The sequence below is a fragment of the Typopeltis vanoorti genome, chromosome 15 (assembly GCF_054136105.1).
Source record: "Typopeltis vanoorti isolate ZY-2024b chromosome 15, IOZ_Tvanoo_1.0, whole genome shotgun sequence".
NCBI classification, from domain to species: Eukaryota; Metazoa; Arthropoda; class Arachnida; order Uropygi; family Thelyphonidae; genus Typopeltis; species Typopeltis vanoorti.
The window spans coordinates 82,340,604-82,354,193 of NC_143563.1; the positions used below are offsets into that span (position 1 = coordinate 82,340,604).

Below are 13,590 nucleotides of genomic sequence, written 5' to 3' on the forward strand. Positions count from 1 at the left end.
AGGGTACATGACAGGAATTTGATGATGATGATGTTAACTGCCTGGAACATTCCCTCAAGATGGCAGGAATTTGATGATGATGGATTAGCCCTTCCCTGTAGTACTTTATTGAGCTACCAAATGTATACAGTGGCTGTTTATTATTGTGTAGTTATTTATATTTTGCAAACAAATCTCTTTCCCTCTCCTCATAATTTTTATTTTATTTATTTATTTTTGTGGCATTTGCACACCAAGGAGCTTGGCTGCATGAAGGAAGACTTGATTTTGAAGCTGATGACTAGAGGAAATTTTTCTAATCTTTTTTCGATTGGTTCCTGAGTTAGTCGATCTCTGGCATGGGTAAGCGGGTTTTTTCTCCCAGAAACTCAAGAAAATAGACTGTAGAACCCACACTATTTCAGACATTAAATATGTTGTGTTAGGGTTAGTGATCACGAGATGGTGGCAATTGTTGAGCCATTCTTTTCACTCTGTGCCACTTAATTAGTGATAGCCTTGTTTCAACTATCTCTGATTGGGTACTAGTGGAGATTGAACTGCTCACTCAGTCTCCTAAAGTTAGGAAAACAGCCTCACCTACTCCCTATATGGGAATAAAGAGGTGTTAGCGGATTTTTTATTTATTTTTAATTATGCCATCATAAATGATAGGATCATAAGTTAGAGAATGAGAGCCAATTTGAATTCAGGAAATCTCTAAGAGAGGTATCCCACTATTTGGGTAATTAGACAATGATCAAATTGTTGCAAAAAAAAGTGGAGCAAGGAATTCTTGAGCCAGAGTCACATCGATTGTCAGAACTGACAAAATCACACATTCTGCCCTTCTTGCCAGAGCTATTCTATTCTGCAAATCATGTCATTTGCACTATAAGATTGGTGAAACAATGTTATAGTGCAACTGCAAATTTCTGTGACTGGTCTGATAGCTCTTTCAAATCTTTCTTTCTTCTTTCACACATCCAGAGGCAGTAAGAAATAACAGATTGTGCTTATATACCTGTAAGTGGTGGGACGTGTGATTATTGTTTGCATTTAGGCTCTGAATTTTGATAGTCATTTTGGAAGTTTTTTTTTTTTTTTTTTACATGGACTTTTCTTATTTTATTTACCATATATTATAAGTTAGTCACCAAAACTACCATCCAGTTGCTGAAATGTTTTAATCATGACACTAAAGTGAAGGGAAGTAAAAAAAGGAATTGGAACGAGTGCTTTTGTGAGCTTGATGCTTTTAGACTTGGACTCCATGCTTGATTATAGTGTAAGTAAAGGCTTTGCCAAATTGCACATACAATCTTTATATATTTTCTTTTTATTCTTTAGGAGCTAGACCTTATAGTACAGGTCAGATGCAAGGTGCCCAATATGGAGAAATAAAGGGCCAAGCTCATAATGCTTATTCTCCTGTAACGGTAAGTTTATACTCATATGTATGTGTTTAGATAATTATGTTATTACCTCAGAAAATAACATTGTTGCATAAAATGTTTAGCATTCACAAACGTAATATTTATCAAAAAAAAAAAAAATTGGTAATTTGTTATATTGCATCTATGATGGATGTAGAGTTAGATGACTGGAGAGCATAGATGCAAAGAAACTAGTTCTGTTTAGACAAAGATTATATGTAAATTAAAGATGCTAGGAAATTATATTCTTGGTCTCATCCTTTATCCAAGTGTAAGCAAACAAAGTTTGTGCATGAAGTAACTTCATGACTGGGCTTCTTGTATATAGAGGCTAATGCCTTCACATCATGCCTTAGTATACCATAATGCAATGCACATATCTTTATGGACATGTATAATGCTATGCATTATGGCAGGGTTTCCCAAACTGTGTTCTTCCATAGAACACTGGTGCTCCACAGAAAGTGAATAAGTGTTTAGTGAAAAATTATCCAAGTTAATATAAGCCTGGAATGGTTTTAAATGCTGCAATAAGTTCAAACATGTTTGAAAATCAGGTGCTCCCTCCTCATGTTGCATGTGGATTGTGCTAGTTAGGCCAACGCACTGGCCTTGACTCAGCTGCCCACAGTTTTCGACACCTCTGAGCGCAAGGAGCTTGGCTGCATGAAGGAAGACTTGATTTTGAAGTTGATGACTAGAGGAAATTTTTCTAATCTTTTTTCGATTGGTTCCTGAGTTAGTCGATCTCTGGCATGGGTAAGCGGGTTTTTTCTCCCAGAAACTCAAGTGGTATATAGAGGTATATATTCTAGGAAACGTGCGGTCACAAGCAAGGTCAATGTGATGCGGCCCGGCACGCCTGTAGTGTGTGTGTGTGCTGTTTCATTTTTGCAATGAGATTCAGCCTGCTTCGGCGATAATGTGCGTTTAGCTTTACATTGAATATAAGACCGATGATACTTAACTCTAACCAAGGTGTTCCATTAAAATTTCAGGATTTGCGAAGTTTTCCGTCATAGGAAAAATTTGAGAAACATTGCATTATGGGAAGGACCACTACCAAGACCAGTTTCGACCTTTATTGAGGTCTCATCAGTGAGAGCCAGACCCAGAAGTGATACCAATGCTGAAGTAATGCAGGAGTCATATTTCAAGTAGTCAAAAGGTGTCATACCTTATTACTAAAATACTCTGGATTAGAGATAGATGTTGAAAGATTTTTTCACTTGGTTATACTATAAATTAAAGGTGCCAAGAAATTATGTTCTTGGTTTCATCCTTTATCTAAGTGTAAGCAAACAAAGTTTGTGCATGAAGTAACTTCACGACTGAGCTACTTGTATATAGAGGCTAATGACTTTACATCATTTGCCTTAGTATACCATAATACAATGCACATATCCTTATGGACATGTACAGTTCTATATATTATGGGAAAGGACACCACCTAGACTGGTTTCAACCTTTATTGAGGTCTCATCAGTGGGAGCCAGACTCAAAAGTGATACCAACGTTGAAGTAATGCAGAAGTCATATTTCTGTTTAGTATGACTTCTGCATTACTTTAACCTTGGTATCATTTCTGGGTTTGGCTCCCACTGATTAAAACTCAAAAAATGTGGAAACCGGTCTGGGTAGTGGCCCTTCTCATAAAGTTTTTATTTTGGTTATAAGGTGTTTGAAGATTCAATCTCTTAATGAGCAAACAACGTTGAAGTAATGCAGAAGTCATATTTCTGTTTAGTATGACTTCTGCATTACTTTAACCTTGGTATCATTTCTGGGTTTGGCTCCCACTGATTAAAACTCAAAAAATGTGGAAACCGGTCTGGGTAGTGGCCCTTCTCATAAAGTTTTTATTTTGGTTATAAGGTGTTTGAAGATTCAATCTCTTAATGAGCAAACAACAATTTATCTCTTAATGGGTTTAATGAGTTAATTGGTTCATTTATATGATAAGATATTTATGGGATATCCTGGGATAGAATCTGTGTGCAAGTTGAATTTGTAGTTTAGTTTAGGTGATTGTTTTTTTTATTTTGAAATTAAGAGTTTAAACTATTTGCTGTGGAGAGAGTAATTTACTAAGGGTGTACATTGACAGGATTACATTCACAAAAAGAAAGAAAAAATACTAAGAAAAATGCTACTATTTTTTATTTATTTATTTGATTTTTTGTAGTTGTTAAAGGCTGCAGCATAAGTTGAGTGAGAAGCTAGAGTTTTTAGCTTAAACCATTATTGAATGTTTTTAAAAATGTTTTGGCATTGTCGGAAAAGCAAGGCTTGGATAAGGGTCAAGGATTTTCAGTAAAATGTGGAATAAAAGCACTCAACAGCACAAGCTTGGGTCAAGAGAGCAGAAGCAATAATCAGAACATGGTGGGGGGGGGGGAACAACAAACAGAAATCCTGAAAATCATCCCAGTTGGCATCATTATAGTGCCATAAGCAGAGAAAGGATAGTCTGGAGAAAAAGAAGCAGACAAGTTTGAGGTCACAGTTGCTAAGAGGAGAGCTAACTGAATGTGAGAATGACATATCTGGCCGAAAATAATATTGATGATGAGATGACAATGAGGAGAGAAATAGCATGCTTACTCATGCAACTCTGTTGCTTGAGTATGCATACCAAACACTTCTCCTGCATTCACAAACACAGGAGAAGTGTTTGGCACAGCAGGAGGGAAACTGAAAGCAAATGTGAATAGGAAAAGTATGAAAGAAGGAAAAAACAGGTGGTAGTAAAAAAAAAAAAACAAAAAAAAAAACAGATGTTGTATGGAGATAAGAGATGTACTAATGAGAATGTGACAAAAGCATGGTTTTCCAAGTGTAAAGATCAAGGATGTTTATGAAGCTGTTAGAAGAGAAAAGTGAAAAAGTTCTGTAAAAATATTTATGTAGCTATAAGAAGTCTAAATATTTTTACATAAAGTTTACCAAGGTCAAGCCCAGTAAGAATTGTGACTTGTAAATAGATGTATGTTATATGTAAATAATCCCAATGGGAATTTGTATATTACTCTATGCTTTTAAGAGAACACTTATTAATGGACTGTAAGTAGATGCTGATCTAAATAAGCATATTTAACAGTTAGAGTTTATAAAGTAATTAAGTGTCAGGAATTTGTAGGTTGAAATAAGTCAGAGCGTAACTGTTGGCTGATTTGGTGAAACTTGCCTATAGAATATTCCCAGTATAGAAAGGAAAGAGCAATTGAGTGTAAAAGATATTGTTTATGTGTTCAATGAGTAAGATTTAATAATTTAGTAACAAGTACCATTCCTCAGTATAAATGACTTATGTTGCATTAAGAAAATTAGTTAAATATGTGACATGATTTGCATGAGATAATGCAGGAACTTAATTAGTGTATTTATGCAGATTTAAATTGTGATGTTCCCTTTTATTATTGAAAATGCAGTGTAAAATTGTGTCTTATGTGAATTAAATTTTTGTTGTTTAAATATTAATAGAGTGTTGCCTGATATTTTAATTTACTTACTGTACTTAGTAACTTACTTACTTACTTAGTAACTATACTTAGTAGAAATATACTTAGTAACACAACATACCATAGAATGTGAGAATTGGACATTTCCCCAAGAACTGTCTTTTCTCTTTGTTTAGACTGTTAGATCTCCCAGATTTTGAAGATTAAATTGAATTGAATGTTAATCTTAAAATGCTGAACTGTAATACTTTGGTACTATTTGTGAATTAAAATTTTTCTTATTTATGTATGTTTTAATTATGTGTATGTCTGTATATACATATATATGTATTATTTCTCCAGCCACAACATCCAAAACTTCATAGCACTCTTACAGAACCACAAAAAGCATTACTTAGTACAATAGATGCTGGACGTGATGCAGTAGATGCTGCACAGAAGGAACTTCAGATTAAAGTACAACTTCCAGAACTGGGAACTGATCCAGCATCTTTACAATGGAAGCAAAGCACTATGGATGTCAAAAAGCAGAATGTATCATCTCAGTTAGCAGCTATGAATGCAGCAACTGCCCAAGTTATTACATTGACATCAGGTAAGTTAATATTGTAAATTTTTCCACTGAGACAAATAAATAGTACCCTAAAAAATAGACCTTTAATTAAGCTTGTTCTGCAGAAAAGTTTGTAAATATAAATAAACTGTCATTATTTTGGCATAATTTTGTAATTAATTAAGCTCATATTATGATTTTATGTGTGTGTGTGTGTATTTATTGTTTAATTTATTCTTTATTATTACTACTTTAAATTTATTCCTATATTTATTTATTTGGAATTAGAGAAAATGGGGGAAGCACAAATGGCTGTAAATTGCCTTGTTTGTTGAAATGGCTAATTGTTCTTTGATTAGTGCTTCTCAAACATTTTTTTTTCAAACTAACACTGCCATATGTAGAACTTTTGTATGCTACTTACCCTTGTTTTGTTATGTTGATTAATATTTACTTTTCGAAATTAATACATTTTATTTCATTATCCAGAATTTCTTGAAATATGTTTCCCACTTGGTACATGATTTTATATTTTATTTTCTAGTTGGCCAAGTAAAGAGCATATTTGCACTGCATTTTAATTCTTCACAATGTCTTTGTTTTTATATAGTCCAGTAATTTGATTAGAAAATGGTCCAAAAATCTTTCATGATACTTTTCTTTCAAAAGTAATGCTTACTTTTATATCTTTCATTTTGTTGATCATACTTTGTAATCATATGAAGTGTAAATAACTTAGTTTTTCTTTTAATTTTCTTTTTAATCTGGATTGAACAGCTTTTACAGGTAAACTGTAGACTCAACTATACAAACATTATTGAAGAAAGAAAGAATGAAACAGTGAAAAAACAAGAACCAAACCTTGGAGGCTCATTGGCAAACTTTGAAGAAAACATTGATTGATTTTGCTAGGGAGGCATTTGGTGAAGTTGTCTCCAAGGAGAGAAAAATAAGAATGCCATGGTGGACACAAGAATTTAAAGGTCCTCGAAAAGAAGAAGGCATACCAAAAGTTCCTCGCAAATAAGTCAGTAGATGTTCTTAAAGAATACAGAGATAAATGTAAGAGAGCTAAGCTATGTGTAAAAGTAGCTATACCAAAGTCATGGGAAGACTTGAGTAAGAATATATAAGATAAAAATATATAATGTAAAAAAAAAGGTGGCAAAATGTTCTGGATACTTGAAAGAGCTTAAAAATGAAGAAAAGAGGACTGCAAAAGGAATCAAAGATAATAAAGGTAGCATGAAAACTAAAGATAAGGATATCCTAGGTCTGGAGTAATTACTTCAAAAGACTGTTAAATGAAACAAGCAGTGACAGAACTGCTTCTGTCATTATTTGTTTTTCAACAAGTCACAGAAGAAATTCTCAAGAGCAAACAGAAATACATATCAATACTTGAGGTAGAAAAGACAGTCAAAAACTTGATATGTGGAAAGATAACTGGAGTAGATTGATATCTGACCAGAAATGCACAAATATGGAGGTATAAAAGTTTTTCACTGCATAATTCTGAGGGTCTGGTCAGAAGGTCGAATTCCAGATGTTTGGAGCAGAGCTTTAATAGTTCCCATTTATAAAAAAGGAAATAAAGCTGAATGTGAGAATTACAGAAGATTTTCTCTACTTAATGTTCCGAGTATGAGTTATCCAAGCATTCTTGAAAAGAGGTTGAGAAAGATTGTGGAAGAGAAACCTGGAGAAAAACAAGCTGGGTTCAGGCCAAATGGTGCCAGGATCAGATTTTCACTTTATGACCAATAGTTGAGAAATCACGAGAATATGACAATGATCTATACTTAAGTTTTGTAGATCTTGTAAACAAATACGACAAGGTGCCTAAGGAAAGCTTTTCATAATGCTACATTTATATGGGATAAATGGAATATTATACAGGGCAATACATAGTCTATATTAAAGTTGCTTAGAATTGAAGGAAATACAGGAAGATAGCTTGATGTCAAATCAGGTGTAAAACAAGGATGCATATTATCTCAACTCTTATTCATTATATCAGTGATGCCGAACCTACGACATGCATGTCAACACTGACACACTTGAGGGTTTCAGGTGACACACCTTGGTTGTTGAAAGATATTGGTATTCTGATGAAAAAACTGGGATAAATGGTGTAAGATCGCTCTCAGTTAAGGCGAAGGTAGGTTTCGGTTCATTGAATGAATTATATTTTATAGTTATCCTATTTCTATTTTATATTGTAGTTAGCATATTTCTATTTTATTTTGTAACTAGCCTATAAACAACGAGCGTTTTAATTTTATGTTTTCTTTCTTAATCATTATAATTTATGCATAGTCATATCATATTATAAAAACTTATAAAAATTATTATCAATATTATACTTATAAAAATATATTATCAATATCAATTGTATTATCAATATAATACAATTGCAAGGTTTTGGAAATTCTGTGGATGTTATGTTTGGCATGAGCAAGAGCTTTGAGAATAAACTCAAAATATTTCAACGTGATTTAGAAAGTAACAATTTTAAGTATTTTCCAAGAGTGAAAATTTTTTTTAACGAAACCAGTCCCAAAAATCGTGAACAACATATCAACCAATCTATCGAAGTTCTAGTCAGTAACTGAGCAGTTTTCTTCTAAATTTGAGCAGTTTCGAATGTTGGAACAAACAATCCAATTCCTAAAGTATCCTGATGAAACAGAATTCGTGGATCTTAAATTAGATGGCTTTGAGTGGTTGGATTTAAAAGATCTAGAAATGCAACTAGCCGACTTCCAGTGTAATCCTATCTGGAAAAGAAAGTTTATTGCTCTTAGAAATGAATTAGAAAAACTTAGTGGGAACGTCTGCATGATACCACGTGTAAAGACCATGAAATTCTAAGCAGGTGGAATAGCCTTCCCGAAAACTTTCATGCTCTTAAAATCTTTGCTAAAGCTCTTCTAACAATTTTTATAACCGATTACAGACTAGGTTATAACCTAGTCTGTAACCTTCATTTTTGCTTACTGATTTGTATTACCTGAGGATGCCAATAGAAACGGATTGGCGAAACATGTAGGAAGATAAAAAATAAAGCTACTTGATAAAGATTTTATAAAAAGAGTGTAATAGTCTTACATAGTCATTTCTTTTTTAGAATGATTTAAATACAGACATTCATTCATTTATTGTTCATATCATTACAGGTCCACCTGAAGATGTTGATCATCCAGCAGTTGGAGCTGCCATTAGTACAATGTAAGATTTTTAATTACTATTAATATTATTATTGTTTACATTTAATATTTTGCCTAAGTTTTGTTTTATTCAAAAATTTTTTTTTTTAAATCTGATCCTATCACCACAGGAGATGATCTCTACAAACATCTACTGTTATCAGAAATCATCTAGCATACAGGGAATGTGACATAGTAAGGTATTAAAAATGAACACTATGCTTTAGAATTGATGATGGTTTAATAGGAAATTAGCTTATATTTTGTCCTCAGGAACTACTAGAGCAACCTTAAATTCAATGGCAAAGAGATAGAGCAACTGCAGAGGAATTAACATTTTATGCTGACATAACTGGTGGTACTGAAATAAAGAATACAAAAGAAGTAAGGTACTTTTAAATAATAACTATAAGATTGTTTATTTAGAGAATAGTGATCGGAGAAAGAAAAGAGTAACTATGGTACTCAGTACTGAACATATAGATTGTTGAACAGGAGGCAATTTTATATTAGAATGATATCAATAAGTTAGTATAATTATAGTTTATGCCAACTTTACATTTCCTAATTTTAAAAGTGGGAATTGGAAAATACAACTTGTGTTTGTAGGTCTATGACAGGTACCAGAAGTGGGAAAAGTAGAGAAATTCTTTGAGCCTTTATAGAAGCCAGGTGACATAGAGAAAAAGGAACAGCTGGTTCTCATTGGAGACCTAAACAGAATAGAAGAAAATGACACACAAACCTGCAGAAATGTTCTGGACAAATTTGGATTAAAAAGACAGGGCTAATAATAATACTACTAAATCACTTCTGTCTTACGTTCAGTACAACAATTGTCCATTACTAACTTGAAAATGTGCATATATTCACATGGAGAGAGAACACAAGAAATAAGAAAACTGAAATAACAGTGGCTGACATAAAGAAATTAAAAAGACGAGTAGGAATATGTTTGGAAATTATGGAGAAAAAGAGCACAACTAATAAAAATGGTAAGTGCCCATTGGATTTCTTGACAGACTTAAGCTAGTCATTACTAATAATATTTCATTTTAAAGACATGCACAAATTCACATGGAAAAAAAGACACAAAATAAAAACAACTCTTATTGATTATATTATTATTGATGGTGATATCTTCATGCTGGTTCAGGAAACGCATATATATATATATATATATATATATATATATATATATATAGCTTAGACATAGTATCTTTGTTTACAAATGTTCCTACAGACGAAGTCCTGACACTACTCAAAGATAAGTTATCTAAAAAAATGTTAGCCTTACTTACTAATTCATCAAATCTGGATACTTTAGATTTCGGGACACCATCTACAAACAAAATCATGGTCTAGCAATGGGTAATCCTTTATCTCCTGTACTTGCCAACATTTATCTGGAAGATTTTGAAGTTAAAGCTATCTCTGCCTATTCCTTAGCACCTAGAATTTGAAAATGATATGTGGACGACATTTTCCTCATTTGGAGCCATGGACATGATTCTATTGAATTTTCTTGAACATCTCAATAGTCAACACCCAATATCCAATTCACGGCTGAGTTTGAAACTAATAGTTCCCTGCATTTCCTGGACGTGAAACTGATCTGTTCTTCTGAAAAACTTAAAATTCCGATGTACAGAAAACCTACACACCAATAGATATCTCCATAGTCAGTCCCATCATTTCCCTCCTCAGAAACTTGGAATTATTTCTACTTTGGGACATAGAGCTAGCTCTCTTCTTAACGACCCAGATTAACTTCATAAAGAAATCAATTTTCTTAGATCTGCTTTCAGACTGTATGGTTATTCTCAAAAAATTACTAAATAGAGGATTAAGTACCTTTTTAATCCTCCTAGTCGCCATACTGAAGAAATGAATAATGTTAAAGGCAATATATCTATACCATACATAAGCTCAACTTTCAACATCTTTCTCTAAATCCAGAGTAATTTATTAAAAAAGGGTGGCACACCATTTGGCAACTCCTATAGGTGGAGATGACCTGCTAATGCTTCTGCCTGGTATCTCAACTTGGGCCTGGCTCTCACTGACGAGACTTCAATAAAGGTCGAAACTAGTCTGGGTAGTGGCCCTTCCCTTAATGCATAACATTAGACATATCCGCAAGGAGATGTGTTTTGCATTATAGGAGATGCTGAGACAGGAGTGTTGGTAGCTTGCTCCACCTTTGCAATGAGTTGCCCTGGTGTTGTACCACCTTACTCCAGTCCTGAAGATACTTTCAGGCACAAACTTTGTTTGCTCACACTTGGATAAAGGATTAAACTAAATTTATTATACGTCTATTGAATTGCATATGGAGGAGCACAGGAGGGACTTCACTTACAAGAGAACACATTCCAGTGCTTTATCCAGCCATATCCTTTTTTCTGCTGATTCTGATGATCAAAACCATAGTCATACAATCTTTTGGGATAGATCTAACACCATGTTCCGTTGCCATGACAAATTGGAGAGAAATTTATCTTCTATCAACAGACTCAACTCGTTATTACCATCCACCAGGAATAAACTTTCATTCTGTCTCTTCCATCTCATCTATATGAGCATTATGAAGGAAAGTGGCATTAAAGCTGAGATAAAAATTGGAGATATTCAATTCAGTACTTAATGCAAATGATATTGTACTTCGAAATAAATCCCTATGGGAAATGAGACGGTTTAACTGAACTAAATAAATGATGTAGCAAAATTAGTATAAAAGATCAATATAACAAAACCAATTATTAAATTGGCTGGAAAAACATGGAAAAAGGTAACATCACGCTCAGTAGAGAATCTATAGAACAACATAGAACATTTTAACTATTCAGGCACAATTTTAGTGAAAATGCAAATTAGATATGAGAATAAACATGGTCATTCTGGTTGGAAACTGATTGCATAAATTTACATTGAATAAGAAAGAAATTTAGACCTCATATTTCCTAAACAAATACTTAGCTTCCATGACCTTCATTTCACCTGCCACCAGCTGCAAAATCATGTGTATATAATATATATACTGTAAGATCCTTCTGCAAGCTTCTATGTTTCTATCATATCTCCTCTCCTCTATCTTTTTCCCAAATTTTGAAAACGTCATCCCCCCCCCCAAGCCTGTCTTCATATGCATAATTCCATATACCAGATATTATCTTATTTCACTGGAACCCAGGTGACCATATCTGAGTACAAAAGTCCAGATATCATCTTATCAAAACCTTGCATTGTGTGATGAGGATAACTTCCTTATTCTTACAAGTTACAGCTGTAGTGTTAAAGAGATCCAGTGTGTATTTCATGAGCTTCAACTCTATCCATCATCAGCACTAGGTTTCTGGCTTATTTGCCTGCTTCTGTTAACTTCTCATTAATATAATACTTTGCAATGTCTTCAGTCCAAAATGCATCTTTCTGTTAGCAACATTGAAATATATATTCATTTCAAACTAGCTTTTAAGTATTCTGTATCAGCTATAGAGATAAGCAACAGTAGTTAAATTATGGAACTCTGTGGTTAATCTCCCCCCCCCTTTAGACTCAGCATTTCCATACAACACTTTCTTATCCATGTCAAAATCCTATTTGCATGCTTATCCCATTTGAGTTTGTACAACAACCACCATGTGGTCCTGTCAGATGCATTGGCAAAATCTAGAAGTATTCTGATATATCCATTCCTCCTCCCCCTCCTTCCTTCTCCAATCCACTTTTGCTGCCACTCTTTATAGAATGTGAACAGATTGTTAATGCAAAACCTACCATTAATAGCCACATGATCCTGTACAGTGAATCAGAGTGCTATCTACTGCCTTCTGGATTATGAAGGTGTAAACCACCTCTTCTGTACTTTAGTGACCATTCTAGAAGCACTACTGGTCTATTATTATTTGTATCTGCCCTAATCCTTGCCCTTGTATAATGGAATTATCTTGCTCTCCTTCCATCCCTTGGAAATATTGCTGGTGTTGAGACATACCTAAGATTTATGACCTTTCTCTAGAGAAATGTACAAAACATGCACATTTCTCAGGAATAAGGTTTCCTTATTCCTGAGAAATGTGCCTAAATAAGTGATAAATATTAGTTAGGGTTAATATGACATCACTGCTGATAACTTTGCAGTTAGCAGTGGTGTCATCAACACTCATTTCTCTAGGTGGGATGAGAACTATTTTATAATATATATGTTTCTCATCATAATAAATATTATGAAGCCAGCATTAAGATCCTGGAGAAAAGTTGTGTGTCAAGAGGCATGTGTTATACTTTCCCCATTACACACAATATTAGCATTGATGACACCACTGCTAACTGCAGTTATCAGCAGTGATGTCATATGAACCCTAACTAATATTTATCACTCACAGCTGATGAGAGGGGACCTGAAAATGCTTTATTATGAATTAAAATTATTTAGAACAAAGTATTAACATGAAATTTTGTTAAGTTTACAAATCTGCAAGTGAGAAATCAAAGTAAAATAAGCCTGCATAATTTGTAAGAAAGAATTTGACTAGTACAAAGTTTTTAAAGAACTCCAAAGATCAGTGATTCTTTCCTCTCAAGTCAGCTTAAAATTCACAGGTTCAATTAAAATAATGGCCAGAAATGGTATGTTTAGCTAGACTTTGGAGTATATGGTTATTAGTCATGAGAGTAAATAAGAAACAATGAAATTCATTTTGGTATATAATTTGAATACATGTAGAATTTGAGGTGTGAACTAAGAAAAGTGATCTCTTTTCTAGTGGTAAGACTTATACGTTGGTTAGACATAACTGGTAATTAATTTACGGAATTAACAACGCATATAAAGTAAATTAATTAAAGATAACTTTAATGAATCACTTCTATATTTCGACAATGTCACATTGTCATCTTCAGGAACATAAAGATATGGTATGTGCACTAAAGGAACTAACAAAGCAAAT

The 13,590-nt window shown here is 33.5% G+C and overlaps 1 protein-coding gene across 1 annotated transcript in view; it reads left to right on the top strand.

Annotated features, from left to right (window-relative positions):
• rhea (Talin_middle and talin-RS domain-containing protein rhea) overlaps positions 1-13,590 on the top strand; it is a 709,058-nt gene that overhangs the window by 320,810 nt on the left and 374,658 nt on the right. Inside the window, exons 16-18 of the mRNA XM_090405775.1 lie at positions 1,330-1,418; positions 5,219-5,471; positions 8,609-8,660. Coding sequence (XP_090261901.1) covers positions 1,330-1,418; positions 5,219-5,471; positions 8,609-8,660 — 394 coding nt within the window. The remainder of the gene's footprint in view (positions 1-1,329; positions 1,419-5,218; positions 5,472-8,608; positions 8,661-13,590) is intronic.